The sequence below is a fragment of the Callionymus lyra genome, chromosome 6 (assembly GCF_982586985.1).
Source record: "Callionymus lyra chromosome 6, fCalLyr1.hap1.1, whole genome shotgun sequence".
NCBI classification, from domain to species: Eukaryota; Metazoa; Chordata; class Actinopteri; order Syngnathiformes; family Callionymidae; genus Callionymus; species Callionymus lyra.
The window spans coordinates 19612997-19632261 of NC_141823.1; the positions used below are offsets into that span (position 1 = coordinate 19612997).

The window sequence follows — 19265 nt, forward strand, 5'->3', positions numbered from 1 at the left end:
CAGAAGGAATGTGTGTGATGGAAGAAAATCGAATTATTTATGTATTTATCATTATATTTGAGGTATTTTGTATTACTCTGCATTGTTGTTGGTGATTACAATCGAATACCTTAAAAACTACACATGATTGAGAACTAAAAAAGCATCTTTGTTGTCTTGAAGGCTATTTAGGACGTGATTATTGGTTTAACAGTTCCATGCATCAAATGTGAGTCTTTAAATGGTTCAAGTTATCTTTTCCTCTGCAGATATTTGGCTCAGGCGGAGCAGGTGTGCTGGTTCCAATAATTGGAGCACGGCTAATGATTTGTGGAAGTAACAAGGTGAAAGGTTATGGAACACATCCATTTAATCATCACATCTGTTCCCGTCATGATATCTTATAAATGGAGCCACCCGTGAATCATTAGTGCTCCGTAAATATAGACTTTGATCATGGTTTCATTAAAACCAACAGCCATGTTTCAGATTAAATCTGAATCAGACGCCGCCTGCAGCGGAGGCAACAGAAGGAAACTTGTTTTTTTTGCACGTCACGGACTTGAAGTATATCCCGCCGAGGCTCCAGCTCAGTGCAGATGAGGTATATAACACCGCGGCAACAGAGGCTCTGCTTTATCGTTTGTCGATTTGACCACAGACTCACAAACACATGTGGCGTTCATCATAAAGCTTGTCCTTGTCGGGCGCTGCTCAACACTTGATTTACTCGGGTTGTTCGGTGTTGACTCAGATTGGGTTGCTCTGAGTTTACGTGTTCAGTTTTTTTTAACAACTTTGAATGTGTTGGTAGAGATAAGACGAGGTAAGTTAGAGGCATTGCCTGAGTCATGCTTTTTGGCTTGGTTTTGTGTTTATACTTTATTTTTTGTGTCGCCCCCCGGTGCACATGATGTGTCTGTTTGCACCTGCAGTGTGTTTTGCTGCGTCAAATATGATGTTTATCCATTAGTTGTAGCTAACAATGACGTCTGGGAATGTAAGACTTCTTATCTTGTGCATTGTCCACATGTTTTTGTTGAAATAAACCTTGACTCGCAACAAAAACAGTTTTCTGTCTGGAAAGTTTTAATGCTAGACATGTTTTGGTTGATTTGTTTACCCAATTCTTTTTAAATCCATTGTTTTTGTCAATATTGCTTTAACTTTAATTGTTTTAATTTAAGTACTTTCACACTTTATTGACACTACACAGTCCAGGAAGCGATCCGTCTTTGTTTGCACCAGCCCTCTACTAGTTAGCATACGCGTAATGGTTTTCATTGGAATCGGCCAGCTGTCAATCAAAACTGTTGCTTTGGCGTTTTGGTGGATTAAATTGGTTACAATTTTGCAAACTAAATGTCCAATGGTCCAAAGGACATTGTCCAGTACTCATGATTACATGTCAAACTCAATTTGCGACTCTGGACATCGAAATTGAACTCTCTATATTCATGGTGTCATTCAAAGAGTGTTGGGGATGGTTATGTTATTTAGTGTTTATTAGTGTAACTCAACATCAGCAATAAGGTTGTAGCACACACTAATCTCACAATATGATGCATTAATTTCACGATACGATTTTATACCACACACTATTTCTTCATACGATACACTAATTTCCGTATACAATTCGAAACGACACACTAATCGCAGAATACGATATATATATATATATATATATATATATATATATATATATATTAATTTCACCATCCATTTGACACAATACATACATTTCATGACACGATACATTCATTTCACGTTTTGATTTGATACAGTGATTTAACAATATGATCAGATAAGTAACACTAATCTCATGATACAATACATTATTTTTTACGATACGATTTGATACAATACACTAATTTCATGATACCATTCAATCTGATGATACGTGATTCTCACAATACAATAGATTTCTTTCAATACACTTTCCGTAAAATACACTCATCAAAAAATATGATCTGATACGCTACATTCGTCTGATACTGAGTCTCCATGCAATACATTTTCCTAACAATTTTATGGGACACTGAATTCTAGAGACATCTCGTGATTTTTCCAATCTTATTTAGTTGAATGAATAGTTTATTTTGTTTTGGAAGCACTTTCTGAGAGTGTATTTTCACCACCACATTTCTTTTGTTTAAAGACTCACCCGGGTGTCGTCCTTCCTCCTGATTAGACTTTGGTTTGTGGGACTCTGTAGTTTTGGATTATTTTGTGGTGATCAATGTTTATTATTTTAACTGCAGATTAATTTATTAATTTCACTTTGGTTTCACTTTTCGATTGAAGAGGTGTCAAGTATCGAGTACAATTAGTCTCAAAGGCAAGTATCTCGTGTGATCAGTCATATAGATTAGATTAGATTAGATAGACTTTATTAATCCCTCTGGAGATCTCCATCAGGAAATTGGGTTTTCAGTTCACAGCAGACGATAGTTTCATATAGAACACAAATAAAAGTTCAAGGCAGGTTTTCATCTGTATTTGATGTCAAATACTTTTAGTGTGAGCCAGTCAAAAATCAGGCTTGATGATTCATGATCATAGACCGGCCAACGCTCCAGCTGACTGACAACATACAAGAACTCTCATCTCCGACGTTCGGAGCTCTGATTGACTGACACCCTCGAACAAGAAATAAAACTAATAGGGTGGCGGTTGAAACCAAATGATCTACATTTACCTTTCAATCTGCTGCCTAGTCAAGATTGAAAATGTTAAGTAGTTGTCGACAAAAACCCTCAGCGCGGCATAATTTGAGATAAGAGCTAACTATTCTCACAATGGAGAAGTCCCACTTCACCACTTCTTCTCACACGGACATGTGATGCCGACTGTGTCGTTGAAGTACACAATGAATCCCTGTCTGAATGATTGGCTGCTCTCATTTGGTAATCCAACAAAGCAGGCTTTGAGCACTTTCAACTAATTCTCTACGACGGTGGCGGGTGTGGAACCACGGCTCTTAATTAAGGTTCACGATCAAGCCTAATGAAGCCGTACGGAATCTGTCTCAAACTGAAAGACCCGGGAAGTACGTGGTAGAGTTAAAGGGCTGGTTTTGTCATCCGGATGAAGAGGTCAATCTAAGCACATATTGAGACTACTAAGGTATTAGTGATTACAGTGTTTTATTAGTCATGATGACCTGCAGAGCACATTGCTCAAAGGAATTTTGACTTAGATTTTGGGGCTTAAACCATCAACAGTCAGATGTTCATCAGCTCTTTGACAAAGAAACACAGCAACCGGTGTACTTTCTGTATAATCCAGCTCCTTCAGCCACTACTTCTGCAGTTCCAAACCTCCAAAGTAAAGTCCCATTAATAACTTTCTGGCTCAATGTTTGCAGTGTGGATAATCTTTTACACTCCAGTGACAGTTGCAGCGAAATATCAGATACGCTAACTGGCTTCCTTAATCTCTCAACGGCCCGTGCATCTGACGTTTACCATTTCCCAACCTCAGAATGCGAAGGACCAGATCCTTTGATTTTGCAGCTAATTTTTAATTTTCCTTGAATTCTCATTTAAATATCCCCAAAGCCAACAAACAGCCAAGTCATTTTTATGTGCTATACTTGAATTAAACCTTACTATGAGTTAACTTTAAAGTATATACTCTGTTGATTATTGTTTTGATTGTTTTGGCGCTTTGTGACCATGGTCTGGAAAAGCGCTATACAAATACAAATTACTTACTTACTTTCAAAAAATTAATACATTTACGATACCCATTATCCATACGTCAGTTTATTTGTTATTTTCCTAATTTCCAAATTTAATATCTAAATGGTAACTATTGATAAACTGGGGCACACAGTTGTGCAGTGGATAGCACTACCTCTTCACAGTTGTAAGGTTGCAATTTCGCTTCCAAAAAACTTAAACATGTCTATATTTTAAGCATGTTCGGAACAGATTACTCTGAAAATAATCCAACCCTTAGTCAACATGGTGGTGAGTAGAAAATGAGTGAAATTTGAATTTTGGGTGAACAATCATAAACACACATAGATAGTTGCACTCACCGGCTCAGTCAGTTCCAGCACGCTGGCTTTGTAGGTGATCGGACTACAGTCTTGAGTATTTCCCACAAGAGTGCAGGGCAGAAACATGGGACCCAAATCGTCGCCATCCAGTACATCGACAGTCAGAGTGGTAGTAGCTGTCCGTCGCTCATGAGGGTACGGGGCTCGGTCCTGGAGGATAGAGAGAAATATTTTGACTCAAATATGAATCAATGGAAAAAAAACGAGGCATACATTTCACTTAATATTAACTTATTGTCAATTTGATCCTAATCATTACTGAAAAAACACATCTGGAGAATATTTTTTCCCTAAATAAGCCGTTCAAAAATACACTTTATAAGAAACATTTGTTGCCACGATGGTAATTTCCTTGTTCTTATTTGAAAACTATGAGACTGTCACGTTTGATAATAAGCTCAAATCTGAACTGATTTTCTACTTCTTGATGAAAGCTGGGTCATTTTGGCATCCATTAGTCATTTGATAGCATCGGAAGTTTGATTCATCACCAAACTGTTCTCAAGATCTAAGTGACCACAAGAATAATACATCTCCACCATCCATTTTGAGTCGTTTCAATAATTTTATGGGGAAAAAGTAGTGAAATGTGGCTGATAGCTGTGGGTAAATGAGGCTATCAAATCAACCGGAAAGTCGAACTATTCCCCAAACTGCTATTCCCACCCAAGTGTAAATTCTCCATCTTAAATAACCCTTGTGGATATGTCTCAGCTGAGAACCCACCAGTCAAATGTTATTTCCTGTGTGCCTGTGGTTTTGTTCATCAGCCAGTGATTGAAAAATATAAACTTAATAAACAGAATTGTTCCGTATTCATCATTACTTCAACTCAAGCGACTTTCAGTGATCAGGTTTTTCAGAAAGGCTGGGATGTGTTGGTGGAAAAAAACATGTTTTGATTTGTCGCCTCCAAACTTGGGAAACCAGGATTTTAAGATGCACACAAAAGAACTTTGCACCTGTTAATATGTGTTTGCGTCTGACATTGGATGGTACCCAGGGTCTTAAGCTAGCCCCAACCAAACCTTATCTTACAGGCTAGAGATCATTGATATTCACTAAACTTGAGGAAATTAAAAAAAAACTTGTAAAGTCTTGAGGATATGTGCGAGGCGCATTCTACCACTGATTAGGTTTTTAAAATGCATCCAAACTTCTACGCCCCCATGAGTCTGAATCTAATTACATGAAAAAAAGCCAATTTAAGTCTAATGAAGATAAAAATAGGAAAAAACAATTCCATTGAAAAAACACAGTGTGATAATTCAGATTGGGAATAGAGACCCTTCAATGCACGATTAGCAAAGCAGAGACGGTCTTGACTCATTTATTATAATTGTAAACAGGGATTTAGATAAAGAATGTTCAAGATTACAGAGTTTACATCAGCATCGACTTACATTGGCTTGTATGATGACAAGGTATCGCGTACTTTCCTCGTAGTTGAGTCTTTCTCTGAGAACAACGGCGCCAAAGAGTGTGAGAGGGATGTCGAAGGTTCGGTTTGCCGTCTGTTACACACAAAAAATAAACATGATACATTTGTACGTTTGCTTCTTTTGTTATGGATCTTCTTCTGTAGAATATGATTAAGACATAAGTATACAGTACACTTGTTTCCATACGTTTCCATACCCTGGTATCATTTTGATTTCATGGCCATTCTTCAGAGAATATTTTTAGTCTTTTTAAATCAAAATGACAAGAGGAAGTAACTTTATGACCCTGATGAAGATTTTACATAACCCTATTGTTAATACCGTCTATTGCCCACTTTAACATCAATGACAACTTGAAGTGTTTTGTGGTTATTGTAGATGAGGGTTCTTATTTTCTCAGATGACAAAGCTGCGCATTCTTCTCAAAAAACCTTCAGTTCCTGTGAGTTCTTGTGCTGTCTTGTATGAACTGCACGTTTGAGATCAATGATATTGAAGTCAGGATATTGAGCCATTATTTCTCAACTGTCACATAACTATGTTCTAACTATGTTAGACACATTGTTATGTTGGTTCTCTGATCATTTTTACTTTCTTCATCTGTAAACAAGCTCCAAAAACCATCCAGCTAAAGCTATGATGCTACCAGACCATTCCTCAAAAGTAATTGTGTAATTCCCGGACATCTGGAAGATAAGCAAAATCTCCTTTTCCTGTTCTTACTCCATCTTACTTGATTTTTTTCATCTTGATATTTATTGTTTTTAATGGTTTCTGTTCCTCATGAAAATGAGTTTTTTACCCTTCTTTAACCTGTTTAATAAACCTTGGTAACTTTCCTTTAATATCTACAGGACTGTCCTTAATAATGAAATTAAATCATTAGCAGTTGAATCATAATTCTATTTTATTCAAAAATAAAATACAATTACACTACCTTCTCAGTAAAAATGACTGCACAAAAACAAAGAGACATAAGAAACTATCCAGAGAAAGCAATAAGAACTTCTATTCAAAATATTAACATATTGATCAGAAGTAAGGATTAGCTAAGGCACAAGAATCAATAAACAAAATAAAATTTAAATACAACTGTGATCTCATCTATTCATAATTTTAGCCAAAAGTGGATTTAACCTACCGGGTCTTTTGCATTGAACTGGATAGTGTACTCTATTTGTCCGTTTGGGCCATCATCAATGTCGGTGGCACCATTGTTTCCCCAGAATCCAGAGAAGATAGTGGTTCCTATTGGTGTGAGCTGAAAGAAAAGAAAACATCGTTAAAATAGCATTCCGTTTTTTTTTTTTCTGTGTGTGTTATATTTCCCGCTGTTTCAAAAACAATCTTTCATCTGTATTTCTAGTCCGTCTTATGATCATAGTCTTCTAATTCAAGAGACGATCTGACAGATTCAAATGATCCCGTGATTGAGCTGAAAGTGACTGATCTCAAGAAACAAAGTAGACATTGAGGACGGGCTTAAATTTAGCAGCAGCGATCTGTTGCGTCAACTGTCTGCAGGGTTATCTCTTGAACAATGGTCCTCGCTGTGCCTCATGTTTCCGTCGCCACATTTGGATGCGACTCGAGTGAAACGCCTTCAGACTGAAGCGTCGTTGCCAAGTCGTGGAATCAGCCACAGGGATCACCTTGTACCCAAAGTCTTTCACGGTGAACTCATAAATTCTATTTCCGAATGTTGTTGTAAATTCTCTCCGCCATCTCGGCGTGTCTTAATCAATCTGCTTTAGTTGCGTGAACCTCATAACGGTTGGTAATATCAAAATGTAGGCATGTTAAACGTCTGGATATTAGATTTACTACGCTCGGAGTTCAGAGTTCTCCAGGCAATCAGGAGAGAATTACACAATGGATATCCTCCAAATGTGTGGAGTCAAATCTAAATGAATCAGCCATCGCTACAGATTTATCACTTGTTAGGACGGAAATTGATTCCTTTTTTTAATCGTCCTCGAGAAAAAAAATGACTTTATTTATATCAGGATAACATTTTACTGCTTTTTTATGAGGCGTGCAAAATAAAAAATACTGGCAATGGGAGGAGAGGTTGAGTAAACAGCCATAATGAAGAGCTGAGGGCGATGAGGAAGGTGTGGGTGTTTGGGTTTGGAGAGCTGCTGCAAAGGCAATGGAAGAAGAGGGGAAAGGGGAGAGGGAAAAAAGAGAGGTTGAAAGGACAGATTGAATTAGACAGGCTGTGGAAGACTGCATAATGAGATATTCTACTGGGTTTGCCCGAGTCTGTGTTGGCAGTAGGCTTTATATCCTTGACCCGCTATATTCCCAACGTCCTCAAGTTAAATCTCGTTTCCCCGGACTTGAGGGCAACAACATCAGCCCTTTAAAATAAAATCCCAAGTTCTATTCCCAGTGTCTCTCGATGTCTGGCCCAAGGCTTGTTTTAAAGCTAACTATTGAATGAGTTTTTTACTTGTGTCTAAACTATATTGTAGGATTGAATGAGTAGAATGACAAATCAAAATAGTTTTATATGTAGCTATTTGATGAAATCATATTTAAATTAAACTTAATACCTTGTAAAATATTTGGTTGAATGCCTTTTGTTGATCTATCATGTCTTTGGAAATACCATTTTCCACTTTTTAATTATATATTTATCAGGATTTTCTGTCATCTTCAGCCCTCATGGTTTACAAATATACACTAAATCAAGTGTTAATGGTCTCACGTAACAACTCTATTTACTTTCACGTACAAGCTCTTCCTTTACCACGTCACAACATAATACAAATATAATTCATTGTATGTTGCAACACTGCTCACTGTGCTAAAAGACAAACCATATTCATTGATTAGTCAATTAAAATTAGAATCCAACGGAATCAAACGACCAAAAACGAAGAGGTTAGATTTTCATGTCTTGTTCCAGGATCTGGAATCTTTAGATCAGTGGATTGTTCCCGACTCTAGACTGCCTTTTAATTATTTAACAGGTTTACCACGATACCAAATCTGGTCATGGATCTCAGAATCTGCAGTTTTACCGCATCAGGGCTTCACTGCAATGTTGTAACTATTGCAGTGAAGCCTGGAGGATCTGCACATTGACCTCCACCATGTCGACGAAAGTCATCGTTAACATAAACTCGATGATGGAACAGGAAGTAATCACTGACCTTATATGGACAATAACTTTTTCCTTCTTATGAAGGAAAATAACATTTTCAAAATAACATTGACGACCATCATGTTAAAGCTCTTCAATTGAAAATGCAGAGTCACACACCAGAGATTCCAGTATGTAGAACATCTGTGTTGGAAATGTTAAGATCTAAGAAACAAATGATTTAATTATGCATGAGAAATTAGAACGAATGTATCGTATAATGTCGTAAAAGTGTTTGCTTTGAATTTAAATGCTTAGTATGTGAAAAAAGATTTGGAAAAAATAATAATTCACGTCTGTGTTAAACTTCTACAATATCCTGAGGATGAGCCCTTCTTAGAAATCACTCATAATAAGTATCGACAAAATCCAGTGACACAGAATGAATAAAAAAACAGTGTCTCGACAAAAGAACACCTTAAGTTGCTCATACTTCCGTTAACTGGATTTAAGGTTTCAACTGACTCATAATTACACAAGTGTTCGTAAGTATTCACTAGTTTCTTATGTCCTGAACACGTGAATATCTCTGTGGACCCACACTCATGCTGGAATGAAACTGTTTTTCACACAAAATCTATCTCTGAACTCCGAGTTTAACAATCTTTCCTTTATCTTTTAAGCGTACAACAGCTCAGCCGAACTCTGTGTCCTCTAAAAACCCGGAGTCTTGTGGGTGCCAGTGTGAGTGACAGCGAGAGAAGAGAAAAACTATGATACTGTATTCACTCGTGGGCTTCTTCACATTGCTTAAGCATAAGAAGAAAAAAAAAAGAAGAAGATGTTTTTGACATTATCACAGCTTTTAGCTTGTCAACGTTTAAGGGGATTACCTCACTGACAGCCACGTAGTATCTCGGCTGCTGGAAACGAGGCGCGTTATCGTTGCGGTCTCGAACTACAATCCGAACCTCGTGGAGTATCACAGTTCCGATCAACTCATTGGTGCACTGGACTTGGACCACGATGGACTGGATGTACGAAGGTGGCTGGGAAATGAAAGGGAAATAAAAGTTAGAAGATCTTAAGAGACAAATACTCCTCCAGACGGACAATTCCCTTTAATGAGTAACGTTTTTAATTGTTTGATTAGAAATCAGTTCCATGTTGTGTCGATTTGAACCTTAACTTTAATCTGCTTTAAGAAGTAGGCCTGAGCTGTGGCTGGGAAGTGGCAAAAAATAAATAAAAATGACAATGCTGTGAAACCAATTTACAAAACATTGTTCCAAATGTATAAACAAAAACATATTTACCAATTACTCAACCGAAGAAAAACAAAAAGTTTGTTAATTTGCATCACAGATTTGTTTCAGAGTTTTGTTTCAATAGATAGCCCATTTATTTAAATACTTTGTTTCACACTCCCCACCCCCACAGTCATGAGATCCCTCTGCTGCTTTACGTCTAATGTTTGTCTGCATTTATCTCTTTATTTTGTTGTTGCGGGCATCAAAATACTTATGTCATTGAAAAATGTGTCTTAAAGCAATTTGAAGGCATTATAAAATATTCCTGTCGCTTGTTTGAAATATGAAACGACTAATTGCTTTTGATATTAGGGGAAATGGAGGGCGATTTAGGGCAATCTATTCCCTCAGCAAAGGCATTAATGTTTAGGACACCTATTCATTTTTCATTAAAGAAGACAATTCTATGTTAATATTAAGTTTAATGTTTATATATCAATGTGTTATTAAAATATATTCTGTCGTTGATTTAGCTTACAATGAGTTACACAGATTCAATAGCTCGACCCTGGCCTGCCTATAATTAGAATATTCATATGTCAAACACTAAAGTTAGGATTAAAACTGTTTTTTTTCCAGACATAGATGGGAGTTGCCTTGGTAAGTATTTGTCTTTATTAATGATAAAGTACATCCACGTTTAAAAGCATGGGTCATGTTATCTGTAGAAAATAATTGATAATAATTTTATATATAACCAAAGTATCCACATTTCATTTAAAAAAACAAAGAATAAATCAGCAAGATGTTGATAAAGCTGCTTACATCTCTGTCCAGAAGTCGCCCTGTGCTGTTGAGGTAAAGCGCTTGCTTGGAAGGGTCCAAAATCACCCAGTAGTCATGGTTATCCCGCAGAGATAAAGAGATGGTTCGGCCTGGACCCTGTGCCACACCATTGATCTGCATGTTCTCCACCAACAAAGTTCCTGTCGTTAGAAACACAGTCAAGTTTAAAAACACTACATGCTTTAAAAAAAAAGAATAAATAACTATTAAAATGTGTGTTTTACATCATCATGTAATGGGATTCAAAAGGTTAATTCACTCAGAGTTTTAAATTGAAACCTATACAAATCCAGATTGTCATCACATATCCAGATCAGTTGTGTATCACTGTTCATTCGAATGGTTGTTATTTTGACCGACAGACACATCTGCAGTAATCTCACAGCCCTTCACGACAGACGTCACAAGCAGCTGTTTGTCAAATGACAACATATGCTTTGAGCACTTCTTTAATTTGATGAAACCTCACTCAGAGAAGGAACTTTAGAAAGGCATGTGTGAACGACAGGTGGTGCCGCGACATGTGAGCGGCGGAGCCTTCTATGAGGCGGAGTGTCTGGAAAACCGTCTTAATCTGTTTGAATCTCATGTGATAAAGTGTGGTTAGCGTCTACAAAGGGTGTGGTGTGTTTACCGAAATCAATCAGAGGGTCAAAAACACAATTAGAATGGTCAAACCCACAATAAATGAACCGTGAGAGAGGAAATCGTCTCTTCTTATCTGCTTGGAAATGCAAATGCAAAACTAAAATAGAAAGAGATTTAAATATCGTGGGCTCTAAAGAGAGAAAATATATAAATGTATGCATGGTTGTAGAAGCAAAAGATCCATTAGGTAAGATGAATTCATTCATGTTTCCCTTTTTTCTTCTTGTCTAGTAAAGTGTTGATCCACAAATTATCCTTTTTAAATACGTCATCGGTCTCTTTTCTGCAGACAAATGCTAAACCAAAACTTTTCTCAATTGCAAAAAAAAGTTTCTTTTTGATTGGTTTGATCAATCTTCTTTGTGCAGCTGAGTACAAGAGGAAACATACTTTTACATAACAATAACACAACTAGAATGACGCTTCTGAGCTTATCTTCCTCGATTGTTTCCACTGATTCTACAAATGAGACAGATTATTTATTTCAAGACTTTTATTCTTCATTTATTTAATTTAACTACAGAAAATGTGAGTCACACAGTCAATATGGCTAATGATTGACTTACAAACACAAAAAGTTTCGATAGTCCCACTTTTCAGTACGACAAATATTCCAACAGATATCTTGAGGCAGCTTAAATACAGACAAATATTGTAAGTGCTTATTTTGACTCCAAAATTTAAATACCCCGTGGAAGATTGAGCCATTAAAACGGTTATAGTGATGGTTTGATGAGGTTTAATGGTAGCGCGTCTTCATTTTAGGGTCAGTTCGTGGCCCTTTTATTTTATGAACGGTGTGAGGTTTCATTAAATTAGTGGTCCAGTGCCACAGATATAAAAAAAAAATCACTGCATCATGAAACTATCAACCCTTCATTAACTATGTGTGAGTAAAACTGCACGTAAAAAAAAAAAAAAAATTGGTTCTGTTAAAAGAAACACACACACGAAATAAAAAAGTTTTTCATCACTGTAACTAAATGTCTGGCTCATAATCAAAGTTATTAACTTATTTCAACAGATGTATTTTATCCATTTATGTTGATTTGAATGTATATTTAAACAAGGATGTAAAAAAAAAAAAAAGTGGTATATTATTGCTTCCTTATTACAATCACTGCAGCCACGTTTCTATGGTTACATACACATATAACGCTAACCTTTAAAATGGCTCTCTCGTGTGACAAAATTGGCATTTTCTTTTACAAGAACTCAAAAGTTGTAGCTTATCATTTTAATTTGAGTATTCAATGCAGTAAACGTATGAACTGAAATTTACATGCAGCAATGTTTGCACCTTTAAAAGACACAAATATCCGTGTGTGTGCTGCCTCAGTGTGTATCTGACTTGCATGCTCAATGAGTTTGCAGTTGTGTTAGGACACACAAACCTTCCGTGAATTCCGCACATTTGTGTAGCTCAAAGCTGAGTGGAATTAAAAAAGAGGGATTGAATCTAAATAAGCTCTTCAATGGAGGATTCATAACATCGTCCCAGCATAATAACAGAACTGAGTGTGACTTCACTGCAGAGTGAGAGGCATCTACGGGAATATAATGCTTTCCCCGTCTCCTCTGTTAGCAACAAGAGCAAGATGTCGGGAAAATAAAGGGAATGAAAAGGTGTTAACAGGAAATTCTCTTTTATTTTATTAAAAGGCACCACAAATACGAGACTTACAATCGTCAAAAAGATCTGAAATTCTGCAACTCTCTCTTACCTTATGTTTCATACAAATGGTGTGAATTTCCTAAGAATAATGGACATATTTACTTTTAACAGGGGCCTCCTGTCCACCTATTGACCCCTTTTCTTTTTACCTGGTCACTCTCCTCTAAAAACAAACCTTGACAGAGAGGTCAGTTGTTTCTCAGTGAAGTACATTCAATTTTCAAATATCCAAATCCATCATCCAAATATGAAATGTTAACAATTTAATGGGGATCTTCTGCCCCCTTTTAACTTGACCTTATCATGTGCCCTCCCTAGAACCTTCACTGAAAGGTCAAGGGTCTCTCAGTGAAGTACATGTACAACTGGTCTCAGGACATATTTTTATTTCCATGGGGGTCTTCTGTCCACTTTTCTGTCGCTTTGCATTTAATAAAAGGTCAAACAATTCTGTGATTCTTCATTACTTAGTTGTACAAGTGACGGGAGAATGATTAAGATGTCTGTGTTGAACTTTTAAATGTCATCAAAATAGGAGGTATTTGATTTTTCATCGGGTACTTCTGCCACCCTGTGCCACCTTTTACCTTCCATCCATAGACTAAAATCCTTATTTGATTTTTAAGTAATTTTATCAAGTGCTTTGGCAGTTTATATGACATTAAGATCAGGTGAACACATACACTCGCACAGAGAGAGAAAGACACACCTACTATTAATTATTTACTACATATATAAACCCCTTTTTATGTGTATTCACATGTTAGAATCTCAGCCCACTATGCATCAGATGGATTCTTGGTCCAGATCGGAGATGCAGCTGAAGCTACTGTATGGATCAGAGCTCAGGCGCTCGCTACGACACACACAGTGTCGTGTCTCATGAATAATAATAAGTGCAGGGTAACCAGAAGCTGTAGAAAAAGGTCAAGATCAAGTCTTTAAAAGTTTGGCTCTCATTGTGGCCGCGCATATAAGAGGAAGTGACAAAGATGAATACTGTACCGTTGGGACTTTCCTCGTCTATGGCAACGATGGTAGCAGGAGGACCGGACCGCGATAGTTTACATTCTGTGGAAAACACAAACAATAATAAAGTAAGAAAACATGATGCAGATTTTCTCTATATCATTACACCTTATTTGAAGAGGAGACATTTAAAAAATAACAGAATAGATGGAAGCAACACAGAGTTTACATACTGTTGTGATTGTGTCTCAAACTAAAGTGGGAATTTGATTATTGGCATTAAATAAAGATTTTGCACAGGACACAAAACATTGCGTGACCCAGTCAGTAATAACTGCAATGTATGCCTTTTTTTCTGACTTATTTATGATTATTTTTCACTAAAAGGTGTATCTCTGTTTAGCACAAAGTACATGCAAACAAATGTTATTTTATATTGCACAGTGTGCAGTGTACTTTATCACCAGGTCGGATTTTATGTGTGCTGAGCTGTCCGAAGATACCTGAGCTGCCTCTGGGATTATGTGATCAATGACAGAAGGCTTTGAGTAGAAGAAAAAAAAAGTCTAGAAAAGCAGCTGTCAAATGATCTCAACTTGAGTCTGGAGGAAAACTTTCTAATAAAATCTTATAAATGTGCTTTTCATTTCATTTCTTAAGTTTCCATGACTGTTGTACCCAAGTTATTTATTATGTGTTTCAGTCAAAAAACGATCGTTATATAAAAATAAATAAATGAACCATGGATGTTTTGAATAGACTTTTATGGAGAAATTCAGCATGTGCTAAAATGACATTTAACACACCATAATTAAGTACCTAAGGATGATAAATACCAATTCAAATGTTCTTCTTCCTCTTACGTCTTCTTAACAATATAACGTTGTTTGCAAGCATTTTTCATTTTATATGTTTTGAGGATTTTAACGTGACATTTTAAAGTCTCTTTTGTGATTTTTACACATGAACAATTTATCCCACAGTCCTATTTAAGGACAGCACCTTTCAAAACAATTTATTTTATATTATAGACACATATATTATCAGCTTAAACATAGATCTACAAGTAATGATTTGGAATTTTCATTTTCTAAAGCTCGTCTTCCAAAGATCAGTCCTGCTGTGAACCAGAAAATAACAATTTTCTCAATGAAATATGCTTGTATTAAAATAAAAGAACAGGCAGATGTTACAGTTTCTGAGTCACAATGGCAGTGTCTAGTGAACGCAGGGTTGTCGGGCGTTCATAAACCAGGTGTGTGCTTGAGAACAGATAAGAGAAAGCGAAAGATTCATCTTACCCTCATATTGCCAATCTGCAGCAGGAGAGCGTCCCACCAGGAAGGAAGAAAAGAAGGGAAGCAATAAAGAGAAGAAAAGCAGAGCAAGGTGAGTGAAGAATCAGAGCAAACCTTCAGTTAAAGGAATGGAAAAAAAAAAGTAAAGTAAAGAAAAGTAGAGATGTAAGGAGCGCGTGTTAAAAAGATGGATTAGTAAACATGCAGACGACGAGATGCTTCCGAGAGCATTTGCGTGTGATTTGTGCAGCAGTCCGATCGTGTGCTTATCTCTCTAAGCAACCTGCTTTAACATCCAGTAAACACTCTCACATCACTGCTCAGGGGGAAAATCATTTTCACCCGAAAGCTGGAGGCTCAAAATGCTCCTATTCAAAGTAAAAGCAGACAATGACTTCCAACGATTCCCTTCCTTCACAGCCCTCGCCGGCCAGCATGTTCCACACACTGGGCAACATTATTCAGCCTCCCTTGAGCTGCAAAACCCCAGCGACACGCTGGAAGATGAATATCTGCTCACACTGAAAATAGACTAATGGAACAATAATCACTCTTCCACTCCATCTTCCTAAACATTAAGCATTCGGCCTTGTTTTGTTTCTGACTCGTAGTTTGATGCCGCTGTAATTATCTTCTCGTAACCGCAGAGTTTCTCGCCACCAAAACGTTCGTGATACACGAACAAAATGATAATTATGATCATGTTTAAAATATGATTACTCGTCACATAAAAACCTGATCTGATGAATCCTTATTTAATGAACTGTGTTTTTTTAACGACTTTTGTTTTTACACATCGGACTTTTCAAAGGACAACATACACTTTTTTTTTAATCCAGCTAATAAATCTCGTTGAATAATTTATTAGAAAAAATTAAAAGTCATTTCATTAGGCTAACTGATTCCAACCCATAATAACCTGCATCATTGCTGGAATAATCCAACCAACAAGATCACAAACAAATTGATGCAGCTCGAACTAACCATTTGAATACTAGTTGTACTAGTTGTAAATTATTGTACATTTGTGTTATTTATTAAGTTAAAAATACATATTTATCTATTAACCAATATGGTTATATATCACAAGATTTTTTTCCACAATACTGTATCAATATTTGTATTTTTATTTTAGTGTTATCGTAGTATTTTATGGTTGATATTTCAAAAATGTGAGTGTGTAAAATAAATGAATTATATTTACAATTAACATGCAAATATCATTTGTTAATTTTATGGCAAAATTATTTTTTCGCAATTAAACTTCCAATCACTAGATGGCAGCAGTCATTATTCCAATGCAGCTGAATGAACACTGAAATCCTGCAAGAAGACTTGAAGATGACTGAGGACGAGAGGATACAGTCAACCCTAGCAAATTTTAAAGATGATGTTTGGAAATATTTTGGTATCAAATAAAAAAAATAAAAAACAGTTACGACTTCGTCAAGAGTCATGTGGTCTGTAAATTCTCCAACACCATAGTCAAGTACTTGACAATATTACAAATATATCCTTGTTGCTACAGTATTGCAATACATCGTATTGTTGCCCCTGTATCGTGATACTCATCGGCAAATTCTTATTCATGCTCGTAAAAAATGGGACCGCCCATGTCTGGTACAAAACCAGATTGTGCCAGTTGTTCGTCTCAGATCTTCAACACTAGAGATTACAGGAGGACAGTGATGAATAGAAAATAAAATCAGCAAAATAAACTATATGTTAACAGTTTACACAAGAAGGGTAAGTATTTTTTGGCATTAATAAAAAAATAATTATTTATAATTAGTCATTAGTGAAAAATAAAACTGTAGCCTGTGATTTATACCGTTTCCTATTTTGTGTCCACTTTGCTTTGTTCTCAAGACCGGACCGTCTACTGAGGTGGAAAGGAATTCTCAACCCCTCACCCGTTTGAGAATTTTCCAAAAAAACATTTGCTGCATAAGCTGTGGAACAATGATGACTAGTTACATCATGCTCACTTGTTAATTCTAGTGTGAGTGTGTGTACAGCAGATGACAGCTTAACTGCCGGTCTTGTCCTTCAGTGAGAGCCGAAGCCCTTCATCTACCCACTTGTTGTGTTCAGGGATCTGCCCTCCTCCTCCTCTTTTTCTTCTTCTTCTTCTTCTGCTGCTGCTGCCACCTTCTGATGTCTCTTCTTATCTGACGTCTTCTTTTAATCAACTAATATTGTTTTTCTTTGTCAAACAGTCAGGCTGATGGTGATGAAACTAATAGTAATTTGTGCTCGACGTGGTGGTCCATCATCATGAAAAGACAAAAGTTGAAGACTTGAAGACACAGATGTGTAACTTCAAGGAGTTCCTCAGTGTTCAAAGTTATTGTGGCAAGTAGTGATGAAGCTTCGTGAAACAGTGTCTTTTTTTCAGTTTAAAAATAATGTGAGCTTTCAATGGAATATTTATTCAACACTCTCTCATCATTGCGGGTTTCTTTTTTTTCTTCACCCTTGTGTAATATCTGGGTCAAGGTGACCCGAAGGCCTGGAAAAAATACAGACCACTACATGTATATTTTTTGAAGTCAGGTTCAACCTTGACCCAGAGATAACGCAAGGGATACCTAAACAAAACACATTTGTTTTCGGGCCTTCGGGTCACCTTGACCCTGAGATAACACATGGAATACCTCAAACACATTTGTTTTAGGGACTTTGGGTCACCTTGACCCTGAGATAACACATGGATTACCTCAAATACATTTGTTTTAGGGACTTCGGGTCACCTTGACCCTGAGATAACACATGGATTACCTCAAACACATTTGTTTTAGGGACTTCGGGTCACCTTGACCCTGAGATAACACATGGAATACCTCAAACACATTTGTTTTAGGGACTTCGGGTCACCTTGACCCTGAGATAACACATGGAATACCTCAAACACATTTGTTTTAGGGACTTTGGGTCACCTTGACCCTGAGATAACGCATGGAATACCTCAAACACATTTGTTTTAGGGACTTTGGGTTAACTTGACCCTGAGATAACACATGGAATACCTCAAACACATTTGTTTTAGGGACTTTGGGTTAACTTGACCCTGAGATAACACATGGAATACCTCAAACACATTAGTTTTAGGGACTTCGGGTCACCTTGACCCTGAGATAACACATGGAATACCTCAAACACATTTGTTTTAGGGACTTCGGGTCACCTTGACCCTGAGATAACACATTGAATACCTCAAACATTTGTTTTAGGGACTTTGGGTCACCTTGACCCAGATATAACACAAGGAATACCTTAAACACATTTGTTTTTTGGCCTTTATATATATAGCACCAGTTTAAACTCATCATCATGTGTTTGTGACTAATCTCTTACCACCTACCTTATCATTCAACAATTTACTTTTTGTTTTTATTAATTTACCAGGGTATGTATTTTTTTCATTATTGTTGTAATTTTTTTTGTAATTTTTTTTCCTGTGTGTGTTCTACTTTACTTTAATCTATAATCTGGTTGATTCTTTGTAAATGAATAATTTCATTTTTTGAATTCATAGTGATTTTGTATATCATCTCAAGTACAAAAAAAAAAAAAAAAAAAAAAAAATCGCTATTCAAAGCAAGTGGTTTCTCAGCATGGAGTGCCATCTAGTGGGCAGTGAAAAGAAGGACACTCCTTCATGAAGCTTCATCAGTCTTGACACCAAAAACAACTTTATTTACCACCCAACTCAAACTATTCAGTAACCACCGTTTATTATCATTAATCCAGAAACACAACCACGTCATCTTCACGCTAACCTTTATCTAAATACTTACTCGTTGAACTGTTCTGTACAATTGGATTGTGTTCTTCATGGAGAGACACACAAAAGGTGTCACGCTCATACATAAGGAGAGCCTCGTCAGTTCAGAGGTTCGGGGTAAGAATCATCGCGTACATGACCTTGTGCATGACGAGGAATACATCTGTGTAATGCCAGCCTTCTGCCAGACTAATGAAGGGCCTGGAAGTGTCGT

The 19265-nt window shown here is 36.7% G+C and overlaps 1 protein-coding gene across 1 annotated transcript in view; it reads right to left on the reverse strand.

Annotated features, from left to right (window-relative positions):
* pcdh15b (protocadherin-related 15b) overlaps positions 1-19265 on the reverse strand; it is a 158388-nt gene that overhangs the window by 92642 nt on the left and 46481 nt on the right. Inside the window, exons 3-9 of the mRNA XM_087794099.1 lie at positions 15268-15282; positions 14003-14068; positions 10654-10814; positions 9472-9627; positions 6629-6748; positions 5449-5559; positions 4025-4195 (exon numbers count right to left, since the gene is read on the reverse strand). Coding sequence (XP_087650225.1) covers positions 4025-4195; positions 5449-5559; positions 6629-6748; positions 9472-9627; positions 10654-10814; positions 14003-14068; positions 15268-15282 — 800 coding nt within the window. The remainder of the gene's footprint in view (positions 1-4024; positions 4196-5448; positions 5560-6628; positions 6749-9471; positions 9628-10653; positions 10815-14002; positions 14069-15267; positions 15283-19265) is intronic.